General features: G+C 55.2%; 2 protein-coding genes across 6 annotated transcripts in view; one reads left to right on the forward strand and one right to left on the reverse strand.

The window, feature by feature from the left end:
• CACNB1 (calcium voltage-gated channel auxiliary subunit beta 1) overlaps positions 1-8,260 on the reverse strand; it is a 17,477-nt gene extending 9,217 nt beyond the window's left edge. For 3 of the 4 annotated variants that reach the window (XM_034640461.1, XM_034640462.1, XM_034640464.1), the window contains exons 1-6: positions 7,962-8,260; positions 5,401-5,487; positions 2,013-2,132; positions 1,032-1,154; positions 340-476; positions 48-124 (exon numbers count right to left, since the gene is read on the reverse strand). In XM_034640461.1, the coding sequence (XP_034496352.1) occupies positions 48-124; positions 340-476; positions 1,032-1,154; positions 2,013-2,132; positions 5,401-5,487; positions 7,962-8,045 (628 nt within the window). In that variant the 5' untranslated portion in view covers positions 8,046-8,260. Of the gene's footprint in view, positions 1-47; positions 125-339; positions 477-1,031; positions 1,155-2,012; positions 2,133-3,776; positions 3,856-5,400; positions 5,488-7,961 lie in introns of those variants that run through there. The other variant, XM_034640463.1, reaches the window with a different exon arrangement.
• Positions 8,261-10,820: 2,560 nt separating this feature from the next.
• Positions 10,821-15,216, forward strand: RPL19 (ribosomal protein L19). 2 transcript variants are annotated; one of them, NM_001304909.1, is made up of 6 exons: positions 10,821-10,840; positions 11,750-11,856; positions 13,324-13,446; positions 14,084-14,204; positions 14,610-14,720; positions 15,009-15,165. In NM_001304909.1, exons 1-6 carry the CDS (start codon positions 10,836-10,838, stop codon positions 15,130-15,132), a joined length of 591 nt encoding a protein of 196 aa, NP_001291838.1. In that variant the 5' UTR covers positions 10,821-10,835; the 3' UTR covers positions 15,133-15,165. The 2 variants fall into 2 exon arrangements, with proteins under 2 accessions (NP_001291838.1, XP_034495609.1); XM_034639718.1 differs by lacking the exon at positions 10,821-10,840 and adding an exon at positions 10,911-10,930 and having other exon boundaries at positions 15,009-15,216.
• The last annotated feature ends 873 nt before the right edge of the window (positions 15,217-16,089 follow it).

Raw genomic sequence — 16,089 nt, forward strand, 5'->3', positions numbered from 1 at the left:
AGCCCCACCCCACCCCTGCCGTTCCCTAAGGTGGCAGCAGCTCTTACCACTGGCAGGGGGCGTGGGGCGGCGGGTGCCAGTCACCACGTCTCCTAGGCTGGAGCTCGAGTTGTCACCTGATTTGCTGTGTGGGCAGAGAGGCAAACGGAGCTGTGAGCAGAGGGGTGGGCGTGAGGGTGGGGGAAGCTTGTTCCCTCATAGGTTGCCCGCCCCCCACTCCCCTGGAGATTCTCCAGCCCCACTGGTGAGGCCACAGGCGCTGTGACCTCGGGGCAATGGGTCAACCCTTGAGGCCCAGTCCCAGCCGGAAGGCCCCCTCCACAGTCCCCAGCTAGACACCTGGAGCTGAGGCGGTTCTGGCGCAGCTTCTGTTCCTGCAGGAGGCGCAGGCTGTCCAGTTTGACAGGGCTCGGGATGAAGCCAACCTCACAGCCCTCCTTCACCAGTCGCCCGATCCACCAGTCGTTGTTATATTTCTGCGGACAGCGGCAGCAGGTGCGGTGGGAGAGACCAAGAGGGAGATTGGAGGGGCAAGCCAGCAGCCACCCTGGGGACAGACCACCCCAGAACCTGCCAAGCCTCCCCAGGGGGGCAGCACCTCCAAAGAGCCAGCCCCTGGCTCTTACCTCTGGGCACAGCCCCCAATCCTCAGAACAACTCCGTGACCCACATCCACTTAAGCCACAGACCACCCCACCGCGGCACATCCCTGTCCCACCATGTGCCCACCCCCACCTTGGAAAGGCAGGGAGAGGAGCCAATGCTGACCCCCACACGTGCCTGCACGCTGCCATTCCACTTACAGATCTCACCACAAACCCTCTGGACAGCCGTGTGACCTCGGCACCGCCACCCCATTTTACCAATGAAAATCAGAGGCTCAGAGAGGGGAAGAGATTTGTCCAAGGTCACACGGCAGATTCAGCCGAGCTCTGCTTAGCTCAGAAGTCTGCTTCTGCTAGAGCTCCGGCTGGCCCTCTCCTGGCACCCACTGCCCTGCCCCCCTTCCAGACACCAAGTGCTCTCTCCACCTCTTTGATGTGTAGGAAGTCCTTGGGCTCGAAGGTGATGGCCACTCCCTGCACAGGCACCTCATCCCCTGGAGAAGGGTTGTAGCCGACATTTGTCCGCACAGCAAATGCCACTGGCTTGGTCTAGAGGCGCACCGGGAGAATGACAACAGAGGTTAAGCCACGCTGTACCATACTGGGACGGGGATGATGCGAAGGTCTGTTGCGCTGATCATTAAAAAGTATACTGAATGGTTTAAATAGTTTTCCTGTATGTACGTTAAATTTCACAATTAAAAAAAAATAAAATTCAGCCTTCTCAGGATGGAGGGGGCCCCCGGGGAGGGTAAGTATTAGCCTGGAATGACATCCAGAAAGAGTATTAGTAATAATAATAAATAATAATAATAATAACCACAACTATGGTTTACTGCGCCAGGTCCCATGTTAACATGTTTTACAAGCACGCCCTCATTTATTCACCACAGAAACCTTAGGAGGTTAACGATTAGGGGCGACTGGCTGGCTCAGTCTGAGGAGCATGAGACTCTTGATCTCAGGGTGGTGAGTTCGAGCCCCACACTGGGTGTAGAGATGACTTTAAAAAAAATAAAATAAAATCTTAAAAAATAAAAAAAAAGTTAACTGCTATTATCTTCATTTTAATGAATGAGGAGACTCAAGTTCAGAAAGGGTAAGCGGCTCGCCTGAGATCACATAGCCCATGAGGGTCGGCCCAGGACGTTTGACTCCAGAAAGAAGTGGGGAGTCTCCAGCTCCTATTGCGTGTGGCGAACTATTAAGCACTTATTACTCTATTAGAAGGCAAGTAGCATAGCCCACATTTTACAGCTGTGAGACAGAGGCACATCGAGGCCCTGGGGTACACCAGCTGAGAAGTGGCCGGGCCAAGACTTGACCCTGGGTCTGTTCAGGCCATCTCTAAGGCCTGGGGGTGGGGGAAATAGTACCAGCTCAGCCCCCTGACTCTGTATGTCTCACCTTGGCTTTCTCGAGCTGGGCTAATGCCTGGCGCTCTGCCTCCTTCCTTAGGGCTTCCCGGTCTTCCTCCAGAGACACGTCGGAGTCTGATGGTCGGCTGGTATAGGACTCCGCCGAGCCCTGAAAACGGACCGGGCCGGCTCAGGGCCCATGCCGCTTCCCGGTTCCTGGGTCCCGGAAGGCACAGAGGGACCACCCAGCATGGATGCCTCAAGCCCCAGCCAGCCCAGCATGATGCCACAAGGGCCAGGAAAAGGTGGTATTAGATGAGAGGAGCCAGGGACTGAGATTGGCAGGCCCCTGGGAAAACTGTGGCCCTAGGAAGGGCGACAGCAGCAAGCAGGGGGTTAAGGCAGGTCCCAGGACAGCTGCTTGGGGCCCAGGGAGGGGTGGGAACCTGATAGGGGCACAGCGCAGGGGAGGCGTGCCAGGGGACGAGTCTCCACTCCCTGTTCCTCCTTCCCTCCCCTACCCCCAGCACCACACTGGCTGAGATAGACTCAGGAGAAGCCCACTGAGTCCTTCCAGGGACAGTAGCCACCAACAGGCCTGAGCTCTCTGCACCACTGGCAGTGGACAGCCCGCTCTGCGGGATGGGGCCACCCAAAATTTTGCTATCTTCTGCTCAAAGGGGAGGGGAGAGAGAATTCTACTTCCCTGGCCAGAATCAGAGGAACCCCAACCCTCTGGCTCTCATAAGATCCAAAAAGAGAACTCAAGATTCCTAGGGTAGCGCAGGCCAAAGAGGCAGGTGAAGAGCAGAACGCGGGGCAGGCCTCTCTCTAATACTAGGGCTGCTGGCTGCTAGGGTCTAGGCAGGCCCAGCCAGAAGTCTGGCTATGCCAGGAAGCTGGCCTTGACCGCACGGACCATCCCAGAGCACAAGGAACTCCTTCGGGGATGCAGGCGCATGGGTGAGACCCCAAGTGTCAATGAACATGCTTATTCACGGGCGTGCCTGGATGTGCAACTTCAAGTGCGTTTGGGGGGTGTGTTCGACGGCATGTGCTGGATACGCACAACTGAATGCGTACGGGTGCACCTGCACACGGCGGGGGGGGACCCCGAGGTGTGAGTGTCCCTGACCGTGTGCGGCACGTGAGGGCAGGAGCCAGGACGTGTGTATTTGTGTGACTACAGCGACGTGGTGGTGTGGGGCCAGGGCCAGGAGGTGATGTGGAGGAAGAGCAGGACTACACGCATGTCGGGGTTCTCTCCTGAGGCCATGGAAGGGTCACTTAGCCAGGAATGCCCAGGAGACCTAGGAAAGAGAGAAGACGAAGTCCCACCTCTCCCAGAGGATCCTGTCATTAGCTAGTGAGGTTGCCCACTCCTTTCCCAGCGAAATCACAAAAATGGGAGGCCCGTGAAGGTGCGAGATTGGGGTGAGGGTGGGATCACTAATGGAAGCTGGAAAAGAGACAGAAGGGAAGGAGAGTGAAAACCCGCTAATCTACCGCTCTCCACCCCTCCTGAGCACCAAGAATCGGGGAGACAGATGCCCAGAAAGCCAAAGAAACAGACCCAGAGACAGAGCGCCAGAGAGGCATTTACTGATCCTTACAGACACGCGAGTACGCACGCACACACGCACACGCGCGCGCACACGCACACAGACATGCAGGCACACAGACCGATCAGAAATGGCAGGAGCAGGGAAACAGCGAGGAGGCAAGGAAACAGGCTGGAGTGAGGGCCCCCCCATCCGCTTTCCCTTGGGGGCTGCTCCCACCCACCCCGACTCCCACCCCACCCCTAGCTCACCACTACGAGGGTCCGGCTGGGCGCCTCCATCCCGGCGCCCTCGGTGCCTGGCCCTGCTGGTCTAGGGGGTGGCCCAGACTGCCCGTTCCCCCAGGGGGCTCAGGTTACAAGCAGAGTTGCTACATGTGCAAACTGCGAGGGTATATTTAGCTCAGAGATGTGGCAAGGCCTGCTCCCCCACTCCCTGCCTCCTGGGGGTCAGAGCTGGGAGCTGAGAGGAGGAAGGACAGGAGGCTGGGGTCTGATCCCCCGGGGTAGCAAATACTGAAGGAACCAAGGGCTCTTTTCTGTCAAGAAGAGTTACCCCGAGGGGCGCCTGGGTGGCACAGCGGTTAAGCGTCTGCCTTCGGCTCAGGGCGTGATCCCGGCGTTATGGGATCGAGCCCCACGTCAGGCTCCTCTGCTGTGAGCCTGCTTCTTCCTCTCCCACTCCCCCTGCTTGTGTTCCCTCTCTCGCTGGCTGTCTCTATCTCTGTCAAATAAATAAATAAAATCTTTAAAAAAAAAAAAAAAAAAAAAAAGAAGAGTTACCCCGAGCACAGCGTCATTCCGCCTAGCCCCGGCCCTGGCCCAGTCCTGCAAGAGGAGGGACGAGGAAAAGACTGAAGACAGGACTTCCTATCTGTCTGTGTACTTAGAAGATGCTGGGATGAAGGGCTCCCTGTCTGACCCTCTCAAGTCAGGCCTGGGCTCCCACGTGCCAAGTGTTGTGGAGACAGAAGAGTCAGAAAGGGCCTCACTCCACAATCTGCGGTGGGTCTGCCTGGGTCTACCCTCTCTCTTCAGCCCAAAGGGTCGGGGGGCTGACCTCCCTACTGTCCTCTGCCCCCATATGCCCTGCCCATTTCCTCTTCGACATACTCCCTTTCCTTGTCTGATCCCCAGCCTCTCTCGCCTTTTTTGGGTACCAGGTTTTGTTGAGATGCTCTGTAGTCATAGCAACCACATGCCTCTCTGGCTGCCTCTCCCTGAGCCTGAGATGCCCTGGGGTTGACAGTGAGAACAGAGATGAGAATGGCATCTTCCTGACTGAGAAAAGAAGACCCCAGAAAACTGTTCAGCCTCCTTCAGCCAGGGGTGCCGGGCTCAAGTCCTCTTTAAAACCAATCCCCTCCTGCCCTCGCCCCCGCCGCCAACACACTTTCTGCATATTAAAGAACAGTCAGCTGGACATGACGAAGGCATTTCCTCCTTGCCATACCTCACGAGGGCTCCAGGGACCCCCAAAGGACCTGGCTCCTCATCTCCTAGGCTCTGCCTCTACCCCACGCTGTCACAGGTTCTGGGGGAGGACATGGAGGCAGACAGCCGGCAGGGGGAGTGGGTGACAGCCCGAAGCAAGCTAGAAGGAGGCAGGCCAGGCTGTCCCTGAATGAGATGACGCAGGCAGGCAGCAGGGGCTGGGGCCTGGAGCTGGGGGAGGGGCAGGGCGGGGGCTGAGGGAGTGGGTGCAGGCTGTCAGTGCGTGCAGGAGAGGTCACAGGGTTTAGGGTGATGGGGTGGTTCCAGGCAGGTGACAAATAACATGGGGGAGGGTGCCTGGAGAAAGCCTCAGAGCCAGCTCACCAATGCTGGTCCCCATCAACCAGCCACCTCGTTCCTCTCAGCCCAGCCTCCCCATTACCTGGCGGACAAAACTGTTGGATGTCGTATCCGAGGACGTGCTCCCATCCGACCTTTTGAACCGCCCCTTCCTCTTGCTGTATTTGCCCTGGGGAAGCCAGGAAGGGACAAGAGTGGAATCAGAAAGGGCCGTTCCCAACCCTCATCCCATCAGACCCAGGGCTACAGCCAAGCTTTGGGAATATCATTCCCTGATCTGAACAGCCCCACCCCCCACCTTCTTCCAGAGATGGTACAGCCCGAGGGGGAGGGAGGGCCCAGACCACAGCCTTGGGGTGGGGGACAGTGGGAGAGAACCTTAGGAAGCACACACAGAAACCCCCAAACCAAGCCAGAGAGGCTGGGAACAGGGCGCTGGGAAGCTGGAGGCTCATTAGGCAGCAAAGCTAATTAAGATGCTGGGCAGGCTGCAGGGGCCTCCGGGGAAGGGAGAGGCTGCCTGCAGTGTGAGGGGGGCAGAGAGAGCTGGGGAAAGTCCCCCTCCCTTTCCGCCTCAGCTGGAGCAGAGGGGGGCCGAGTGTGCCTGTGGCCCCCAGAGTGAAGAGGAATCGCCAGCCCAGGCCCAGCTTGGCTTTTCCTGGGCCCGAATCTCGCCTTCATTTTTCCGCAGAGTGGGGAGGGGAGTGGCAGCTCTCAGTTCTTGGAGACCCAAAACCAGACTTCTGGGGTGGGGGTGGGGGGGCATGGAACTGTATTTGGAAAGGAAACCTCTAACCCCAACCCAGCCCAATGTCACGGGAGCAGATTCAGCAACACTGCCCACCCTCCACCCTGGCAGCCCCCTCTTCATCATCTTCATCATCCCAGGGGTCACACCTCTCCCCAAGGGGGAGAGGGCTCAAGCTTCCACTCTCTAACCCCTGGCTGCCACTGCCCATGCCTGGTCCCCATAGTACACACCAGGTTGCATCAATCTAAATGCCCTGGCCCTGCCCCCAGACCAGCCTAGGACACAGCCCCCACAAGTCCCTGGGGTAGGCCAGCCCAGCCTCACTGGCTAGGCTCCTGGCCTGGGTGGAGTGGACGCTGTCTGACCTCTTGAGCACCCACACATTCAGATATTTCCAGGCCTCCTGTCAAGGGGGCTGCTTCCTTGCCCTCCCTAACTCACATACACACTTGGTCCCAAGCCAGTCCAGAGTCAGGGGGAAGGGAATGATGGAGGGTTCAGGCCCTCCAGGCCCTTACCCCCAGCCTCCATCCTAGAGTTTCTTTGCCCAAGAAGCTAGTAAGACATGATCAGACTAAGGGCTCTGGTTCCTTGGGCCTGAGTACAAGAAGAAGCATGGATAGATGGGAGAGAAAGGTACCTGAGAACCCTTCCAAAATCCTCCCTCCCATCCCCTTCTCTCAAACCAAACATGTACCCAACATCTAGGATTGAGGATCCCTACAAACTTAAGAGGATCCTCCAGTGAGCCCCAGACTCTCTTTCACACCACCACCACCACCCCAGGATGGGAAAAGGGAGTGGCACCCAGAGAGACAAGGGACAGCTGAAAGGAAGGCCCCAGTCAGCTGCCTCCCAGGCTCCAAGGGGCCTGGGGTGGAGAAGGGAGGTATTTTTAGGTCTAACCTGACCCCCCCTACATGCCCATCAACCACATTATCATGGTGGTTACAGCTGCTCTAGGCTGGTCACAGCAAGAAAAGAGTTAATGGTAACCTAGCCTTGAGGTGTTGCCAGATTGGAGAATGGCCTTGTCCCAGAGAAATCCCTTGGCACGACCACCCCAGACCCTGACCAGTCACCCCAGACCCCGCTGGTCACTCCGTGGGTACACACCACACCCAAGAATGCCCCTTCCTGGGGATAACCTGGGGCACCGGAAAGAGTGACTGGGGGTGGGGCGGCAGACAACCCCCCCCACCCCCAGGTAACACAGCCTCCTCCCCTCCAGGACAGTGAGTTGGCATCCATCCAACTTTCCAAACTTTGGAGGCGTTTTCTAAGGCTGGGGAGGGGAGGGGGTTGGAGAAGGAAAGATAACGTGGGTGTTGAGGGAGGGAAGGTGGTCCAATATGAGGATGTCGCTGAGGTGCCAGGATGGGGGCCTAGCCCGGGGCCGGCCCCTTCCCCACCCTCGAAAGGCCAGTGTCTGCGGCTCCGAAGGCCTGCTGGCACCGCCCTGACCACCGCCTCGGCCATCTCCCAGTGCCACCCCCGCCCCACCCACCCCCTCCTGGGCGCCCCCGAGCGTGCTCTGCGTCGCCCCCTTCGCCTGAGCTCGCTCTCTAGCCTCCCTCAGCCCCCAGATGCCCCGCCAGCACCCCCACTCTCCAGCCCTGGAGCCGGTACCCAAGCAGCAGGGACCCTGACGCGGGGGAGCCGAGGCGAGGGTGACAGGCGGCCCGACCGCCCCCTCCCCGCTCCGCCAAACCGCAGCCCAACTCCCGGCCAAGCGCCCGTCAATCATTAACCGGCAGGGACTGGGGGCGCGCAGGCGCCCCTCGCCCCTCAGCTCCGGGCGCAGAACTCCTTCTTCCTCGCGCCCCTCGAGCCGACCCCACAAGGTCCGCGGGAGCGGCCCCCTGCCCTCGGGCCCGGTCACCACACCTCACCTGCGGGCTGGGGTCGAAGACCTCCATGGGGATCTCCTGGGAGGGTGGGTAAGGGCTCCGGGACATGCTGGTCTTCTGGACCATGGAGAGGAGCCTCCCCTCCGGCCGCCGGCCCGGCGCAGCCGGGCGCCCTCAGCGCATGAGAGAGGCCGTCGGAACCGAGAGCCGCGCGGCGCAGCCGGCACCCGCTCCAGCCACCTGGCCCGGCCTTCGGCTGCCCTCTTCCTGCCTCGCGTCCCTCCTCCAGCTCGCTCCTCTGCCGCCGCCTCCTCCTCCCCTGAAGGCTCAGCATCTCCCCCCGCCCCCTCCGCTCCCACCTGCCTCCCTCCCTCCTCCCGCCCCGGCCCCGCCCCTCGCAGCCCCTCCGCGGGCTCCGCACAGACAATGGGAGGGCGGCCGGAGGGAGGCACGCCCCTCCTGGCCTTAGAGAAGGCTGAGCGCCGGCCTGGGACTAGCCTGGGGTGAGGGCGGCCCACTCTGGGTCAGGGGGTGCGGGGAGGAGTGAAGCCCGGCCTTGAGGCAGGGGGCGGGGGCCGCGGTTTACCAGTGGTTGCCGAGCGCTGGTGGAGGTGAAGCGCGGATTGGCACGCCCCCCCCACTCTTAGTCCCAAACCGCGCTCCCTTTGCGGGTCTGCCCATTCCACTCCAGTCTGGGCCGCCGGAGCTTCCCGATCCCGTTGATCCTGGGACCCGGCTTTAACTCCTTTCTCCCTGGTATGGGCCCAGGCTGCCTTGAGACAAACAGAAAGGCCCCTTTCCCTCCACAACAGGACGATGCCCTCCGGAGGTGGAGGCTGAGTCTGAGACTGAGGCTGGGGTGGTGAGAAGGTCCAAAGGGGGTCCCAACACAGACAGCAACAAGAAATCCCAGGGACCCAGGAGTCCTTCTGCCTTTGTCCCTCGTATGCCCCCCCCTTCCAGAAGGCAAGGTCCCTGTTTCTTGGAAGAGAGAGGAAAGAGGAAGAAATGTGGAGTTGAGAGAGTGGCTAAAATCAGATCTAGTGACTTTTGACCTAGAATTGCTCCCCCTTCATCCTTGATTTGGGGACAAATATCCAAGGCCTGCACCCCACCACCACGACCTATGGAGAGAAAAGGCATAAGGAAGTCTGGCAAAAACTCTGGTATGGGGGCGTCTGCCTGGCTCAGTCCATACAGCATGTGAGTCTTGATTTCAGGGTGGTGAGTTTGAGCCCCACCTTGGACATAGAGATAAGTTAAGAACAACAACAACAACTCTGGTGTCAGTTTGGCTCACGCTCTTTCAGTCATGTGGCCCTGGACAAGTCACTACACTTCTGTAAAATGGGATTGCTAGTACTGTAGTATCTTTGTCACCTGGGATTATTAGGAGGATGAGGGAGAATGAAATCAAATGATGGACCGCTCACGTGTTTGGAGATGCTATAAGGCGCTGAACAGAGGACTCTCATGACAGGAGAAATTGTTACCTCTCTACCCCTTCCCCGGCTCCTCAAAGAGGGGAGATGAGACATAGAGTGGATAAGATTTGCCCAGGTCCAGTGACCCTAATATAAAGCCCAGCCTGTTGTCTCCTGCTAGAGGAGAGACTGGAATACACTGACTCTCCTCACCCTGGGTCCTACGAGTGGATGGCCAGCTTAAGTTGCTTCTCCGATCACATTACTTTGAGGGAAGAGTAAGAATGAAGTACATCAGCATTGTGCTATGAACAGATGCAACCCTCAGCAGGGTTTCCATTTGTCCCCTGGGCACAAGAGAGCCTGGTATGACATAGAAGGCATGGATATTGAAGTCAGAAAGACCTGGATTTTAATTTCTACTGCCTCACCCAGCTGTAAAATGAGGATGACACTATCCATGTTGTTTTGAAGAAGCGGCATGAATTTTGCTTTGCTTCCCCTCCTCGTTCCTCAGCTCCATTTAACAACTAGGAAAGTTCAGATGAGAGAGATGGGTGCTCAGCCAGAGCCAAGCAAGGAGAGACAGCCAGGACTCAGATCTAGGTTTCTTAAACCCCAGAATATTCTCTTTGGGGGTTTTGCATTGGGTGTTTCAGAGCAGGAGAAAAGAACTACCGATGGATGGTCCTGCATTCCTTTTTTTTTTTTTTTAACTTTCACAGCTATTCATTCAGTCAGCCCATGCGCAATTTCTCACATGCTTACTATATGCAAGGCTCCACGTCTCCTGTAGCACATACAGCGAGAACCAAACAACACTGGTTCCCGTCACCAAGGACTTCATATCCTCTTTTGCAAGTTAATTCATGTGGTTTTCACAACGGATGACAGGAATGTTAAGATTCGGTACACTTTACAGAGGGGCTGACTGAAGCGCTGCGAGATTAAGGACCACAGTGGCTCAAAAATATAAACTCCTATGTCTGATATCTATCCTGTGCTGCAGGGGTTCCCAATGTACTGGGAGAGGGACTGATCTCTCCCCTTGTTGTCTTCTCTTATTCCATTCACTAATATTTTCTCGCTAAGAAAACATCATCCCAGAGAACCCAGGACGCCTGCAATCAGTAGGCCACTCTAGCAAAACTACGTCCCGCCTGCGGCACCCGGCCGTGACTTCCGGTTTCCGCTACCCACGTGATCAGGTCCCCTTGCTGCGCATGCCTAGTAGGAAGTCGGACTATACCATTTTGCCTCACCGAAAGGATCTATTTTTCTATGTTTTTAAGTTTAAAACCGATTCGCGCGATTAGGCTTCTATTACCTCGGTCTTCAGAGAGGATAAGAGTAAGTTTAGGGTGGTAGAGGATGCAAGGACGGGCGGGGAATACGGGCGAAAGCGGAGGAAGGGATGGGCTCTCCCCTTCACAGATGATGGGAGGAGCCCGGCCATGGGGAGTTCTTTCCTTTCGGCGCTGCGGCCGCAGCCATGAGGTGAGGGCGCGCGGACCTCTCGTTTTGGTTGATCCGAGGTGCCGGCGGGCGGCAGGGCCTGTTTCCGTGGCTCCGGGTGGGAGAGATGAGGTGGAGGCATCCCTGAAGCAGCCGGTCTCGGAGTTTGGGATGGGTCAGAGTGCCCTAGGCCCCGGCCTCGAGGGGAATGGGGGGGAGCGTCCCGCTAACGCGAGGCCGCGGGAGGGGTGGGCCCCGCGCCCCATATGGGTCGCGATCGACCTGCGCGGACAGTGGAAGGGTTGCGGCGGGGTCTACACTGTGGCCCCCTTACTCGCTGGGCGCCCCTGATCGGAGCCGAGCTCTGCTTCCATGTGACGTAGGACGGGTTTCGCGTAGGCCTCGGGCCGCAGACTGCTTAGGTTGAGGCGATTCCTAGCACTTTAACGCCTTCCCCCCAGTGGACGGTCCCTGAGAAAACTCTAAGGTTAGCGGAACGTAAGCTTATTACTGTGATAAGACGAGGAAAACGGGCCCAAGAAGTAAAGGACTAGACGAGCAAATCAGACCCTCTGGCCTCGGATTCTTAGAGGCCTTTTTTTAGAGCTTAGTACCAGAAAGGGCAGAAGCCCCCCCCCTTCATCCCAGTTTTATCCATTAGCCTCATTTTCCAGAGGAGAAAACTGAGGCAGAGAAGTAAGGCAAAGCTTGGACTTTGTTCTCGTTCTAGGGCGGCCAGTTGCCCCCCCCCCCAGGAATGCACAGCACAAAAATCTTGCTATAGGAAAGATTCTTAATATCGGGGTGGAGGGTGGGATGTTGCCCTAAATACTGAGTGTTTACACACATCCAATTCCTGTGTTTTATGTTTCGCAGCATTAAAAGATTGGAAGGCAGGTCTTGGCAGGGGAATGGCTTCCAGTGCTTGATAATGTTTTCTGTTTGTCACAGTATGCTCAGGCTTCAGAAGAGGCTTGCCTCCAGTGTCCTCCGCTGTGGCAAGAAGAAGGTCTGGTTGGACCCCAACGAGACCAATGAAATTGCCAATGCCAACTCCCGTGAGTTCTTGGGATCTTCTTCACCCTACCCCTTTCTCATCCTTCATAAGATCAAAGATGTCACGATTTTATTGGCTCTTAAACCTAGGAAAGCTCATAGTCTGGGGTTTTCTAAAAGGGAGGGTCCCAGAAGTTTGGAGATACCAGAGGTTCTCTACCTGCTGTTTGTGAGAATGACAGGATAGAAGTTAATGGAACAACCCAGTGTTATATTAATGATTATTGTTAAAGTGGACATTGTTTTATAACTATATGAAGGATTTATGAGGAGACAGTACAGGGACTGGGAGGGAGTAGAGGTGGCCAAGGGAATGATGAAGGATGGATTGGGAAGACCTGGGACCTCGGGCTTTAGTAAAGGCCTCTTGGCATATAATTATTCAGGGCAGTTAAACATATGTCAGTCGTGCAAATAGCAACATCTCCGCATTACTTCTATGTAATATTATTACAGAAAGTCATCTTTGTTAAAGATAGTAAGATGGGCTTTATTTGGGACCATTGCTGCAAGTTAGGGACCACTGCAGCAGGATTTTACAGTGGGGGGCGGTGGAGGTTGCACTCAGGTCTGAACATAGCATGGGCAAGTAGAAATTTATGGCCGGGGAGGGTTGTATGAGGGTCAGTGGATGGAAGATGACTAAGAAGAAATCCTAATGGTAAGGGGCTGGGGGGATCCTGGCTAGACTGACCTAACAGGATTGTTGCTAAAGACAGGCCAGGATGATCAGACATCACCTGGGGACTGTTGGTGGCTTGGGAACCTGATGTTATTACAAAGACTAGAATTTACAAGGACATGGCACAGGTGGGCCTCGGAGGTGGTTCAGGAGCCTGATTAAAGTTTGGTCAAGCAACGAATGTTGGTCAATACCAGGGAATTTCTTAACCAGTTTGAATCTGTGGCATTGTGACATGTGCTCAGAATACCCTAATCCTGGGGCGCCTGGGTGGCTCAGTCGTTAAGCATCTGCCTTCGGCTCAGGGCGTGATCCCGTAGTTCTGGGATCGAGCCCCACGTCAGGCTCTTCTGCTGGGAGCCTGCTTCTTCCTCTCCCACTCCCCCTGCTTGTGTTCCCTCTCTCGCTGGCTGACTCACTCACTCTCTCAAATAAATAAATAAAAGATCTTAAAAAAAAAATATTCTAACCCTGTTTTGGACCAGTAGCTAATAGGTGAGATAGGGTCTGAAGGACTAGGCCATATCTGTACACTCTTGATCACACATCCCCAAATACATACAATTTGAGTGTCCTGTAAAACATCTAGGAAAATAGAACCAAAGGGTTTTTTTGTTTTTTAACAGAAGAGAAATAAGCAGAAGTTCAGTATTTGTGTTATTTTGAGACCACTGGGCCAGGGATGTGAGCAGTGTCTCTGGCCTGTCCTTTTTGGACTCTGGGTTATGACTGGTATTTTGGGGGACCAGGCCCCAGGTTACTGACTAGATACATTATGTTATCCCAGGTCAGCAGATCCGAAAACTGATCAAAGATGGGCTGATCATCCGGAAGCCCGTGACTGTCCATTCCCGAGCTCGGTGCCGGAAAAACACTTTGGCCCGCCGGAAGGGCAGGCATATGGGCATTGGTAAGTGTGTTCTTCCCTTTTCTCTGAGACTATAGCGTTGCCTAAGTCTAGACTGGGATGTATCCAGGATCTTTTTCTTTCCATTTTGTCTCCTCGTAAGCCCTTATTTTACCCCATGATATTAGATGTGTCTTCTCTGTGTGCAACTCAGAAAGTTGACACTAGTGTTGGAGTTGAAGGTATTGGTAGAAAGAGGTCACATGTATTGAGCACCTACACTGTGCCAGGGATTCTACTGGGTACTTGAAAATGTGGTCCAGTAAATCCTAGAACTGCTTTCTAGGGTTAGGATGATTGAGGGAGATGAAGGTCACAGCTCCTTTAAAGCCCTTTGCAGCTTACCGTACTGCCTGGGTGCACACCCTGACCTCCACACAGTCTGCATCAAGTGGATGGGCAGTAATTAATTGCCTTGTTGGTGCTTCCTTAAAATGAATAAATGAAAGAAATGCTTAGCGTCGTCATCTGTAAAGTGAAAGCGATGCTATTGAAAGCGAGGTCAGGCACTTGGCACATGACTGAGTGAATTGTCAAGTGTTGGAGAAATCGGCAGCTGTCGTCATGACCAAGCCGCTGGCTCTAGTAACTGACTTGAGACCCAGAGCGCTACGGTGCGCTTAACTCCCCTTCCCTGCAGGTAAGAGAAAAGGTACTGCCAATGCTCGGATGCCTGAGAAGGTAACCTGGATGAGGAGAATGAGAATTCTGCGCCGGCTGCTCAGAAGATACCGTGAATCTAAGAAGATTGACCGTCACATGTAAGCACGCCCTCTTCCTGGGCCCACTAAGACCCATTTGGTGCTTTGATGGCTTGTGCTCTGCACAGACCCACAGTCTTTCTCATTGGCCTTGGGGAGGGAGCCATGTGTTTAGGCCTTTCAAAGAAAGTTCTTCCATTCTGTCCTGTGTCATCTGTCCCTTCCCCCCTCCAGCCCCCTACATATGCAACATCAGGATAGCCCAAGAATTGAATTTAACCTGCCAGGCAAGCTCTTTCTTCTGTCTGGAAACGGCACAAAAAGTCTTGGTTTGGGGGGAACCGTCCGTGCGGAATAGAGAGGAGAGGAACCCTGCATACCTAGGGACTTTACGTAGGGGGGCAGACGCCAGGCCAGCCTCTGCTCCCGTTGCTGACTGGAGCCTCTGCGCCTTCTTCCCTGCAGGTATCACAGCCTGTACCTGAAAGTGAAGGGTAACGTGTTCAAAAACAAGCGGATTCTCATGGAACACATCCACAAACTAAAGGCAGACAAGGCTCGCAAGAAGCTGCTGGCGTAAGTTTTTTTCAGGATTGGCCTCTGTCACGGGGGCACGTTCTTTGATCTTTATTATAAGGGTTCTTCTGAGACCTTTAAAATGCACTAATGCCTAATTTTGACTTGCACACAGTCTGTCCAGAAAACAGCTGTTGAGTTAGATAGAAATATATGCTCCTCTGTTCCCTACACCACTTGCCATCATAACGGGGTAGGGCCTGTGGCTTAGTTGAAGCAGGAGCTTGTGGTGGCCCCAGCAGCTCATTTATTCTCAAACTGACCCGTCTTTCCTCTTCTAACATCCAGTGACCAGGCTGAGGCCCGCAGGTCTAAGACCAAGGAGGCTCGCAAGCGCCGTGAAGAGCGGCTCCAGGCCAAGAAGGAAGAGATCATCAAGACTCTGTCTAAGGAGGAAGAGACCAAGAAATAAAACTCCCTCTCTCTCGTCTGTACATAGTGGCCTTGGCGACAACACGGATCCAGTTACTCAATAAAACAGTCCTTTATCTGCCTCTCCCTGCTTCCGAAGTTTCTGGCTGCTTGGTGGGGCTTCACTATTGAGAGGATCAGAACTGACTGCACACTGAGGGTTGGGGTGCAGGCCTTTTGCAGGGTGCCTGTTCATGTCTTCTTGGCTCCTGGCCCCTGGTTGTGCTTATGTCCATCCATGGGAGATAACGGGGTTTCTTACCTCGGTTTAGTTGGGTGTAGGGCCTGATCTGAAGGGAGGGAAAGAATGTTTCCTTCTTGTGTCTCCAAAATCCTCTGCTTCAAAACTGCCCTTCACAGCAGAAAGTGGGTCACAGGTCACAAGTGGTCCCAAATGTCGGTTGGGAACCAACAGAAATTGTGACATCAGTTGTCACGTTGTTTAAAAAGTATCAAGATACTATGCACGTATTTCTCAGCTGTGCACCGGGGTCCAGGGTTGAAGTCGACCATCCTGGACCCCAGGGCTGGGGAGTTCAGCTACCACCCGCCCAGAAGCTAGGCCACCTGGACTTAACTGCCGACCCCCTCCCTAAGCTGCCCAAATGGCCTTGAGGTCTTTTGAGCATCCCAATTTCTAGACATCTTTTCTTTCCTCCCAAGAGGGGTTTTTAGGGGTGTCTGGGTGGCTCAGTCAGTGAATCATCTGCCTTTGGCCCAGGTCATAATCCCAGGGTCCCAGAATGGAGCCCTATGTCAGCTCCCTGCTCAGTGAAGCGCTCGCTCGCCCTCCCCCCACCCCCCTTTCGCGCACTCTCCCTCAAATAAAAATCTTTTTTTTTTTTTTTAAGATTTTATTTATTTATTCGACAGAGATAGAGACAGTCAGTGAGAGGGAACACAAGCAGGGGGAGTGGGAGAGGAAGAAGCAGGCTCATAGCAGAGGAGCCTGATGTGG

This window comes from Ailuropoda melanoleuca, chromosome 13, assembly GCF_002007445.2.
Source record: "Ailuropoda melanoleuca isolate Jingjing chromosome 13, ASM200744v2, whole genome shotgun sequence".
Classification (NCBI taxonomy): Eukaryota; Metazoa; Chordata; class Mammalia; order Carnivora; family Ursidae; genus Ailuropoda; species Ailuropoda melanoleuca.

Coding starts and splice junctions, on each gene's coding strand:
- RPL19 (NM_001304909.1), top strand. Junction 11,857..13,323: donor AATTGCCAATGCCAACTCCC/GTGAGTTCTTGG, acceptor ATGTTATCCCAG/GTCAGCAGATCCGAAAACTG. Junction 13,447..14,083: donor GGGCAGGCATATGGGCATTG/GTAAGTGTGTTC, acceptor CCTTCCCTGCAG/GTAAGAGAAAAGGTACTGCC.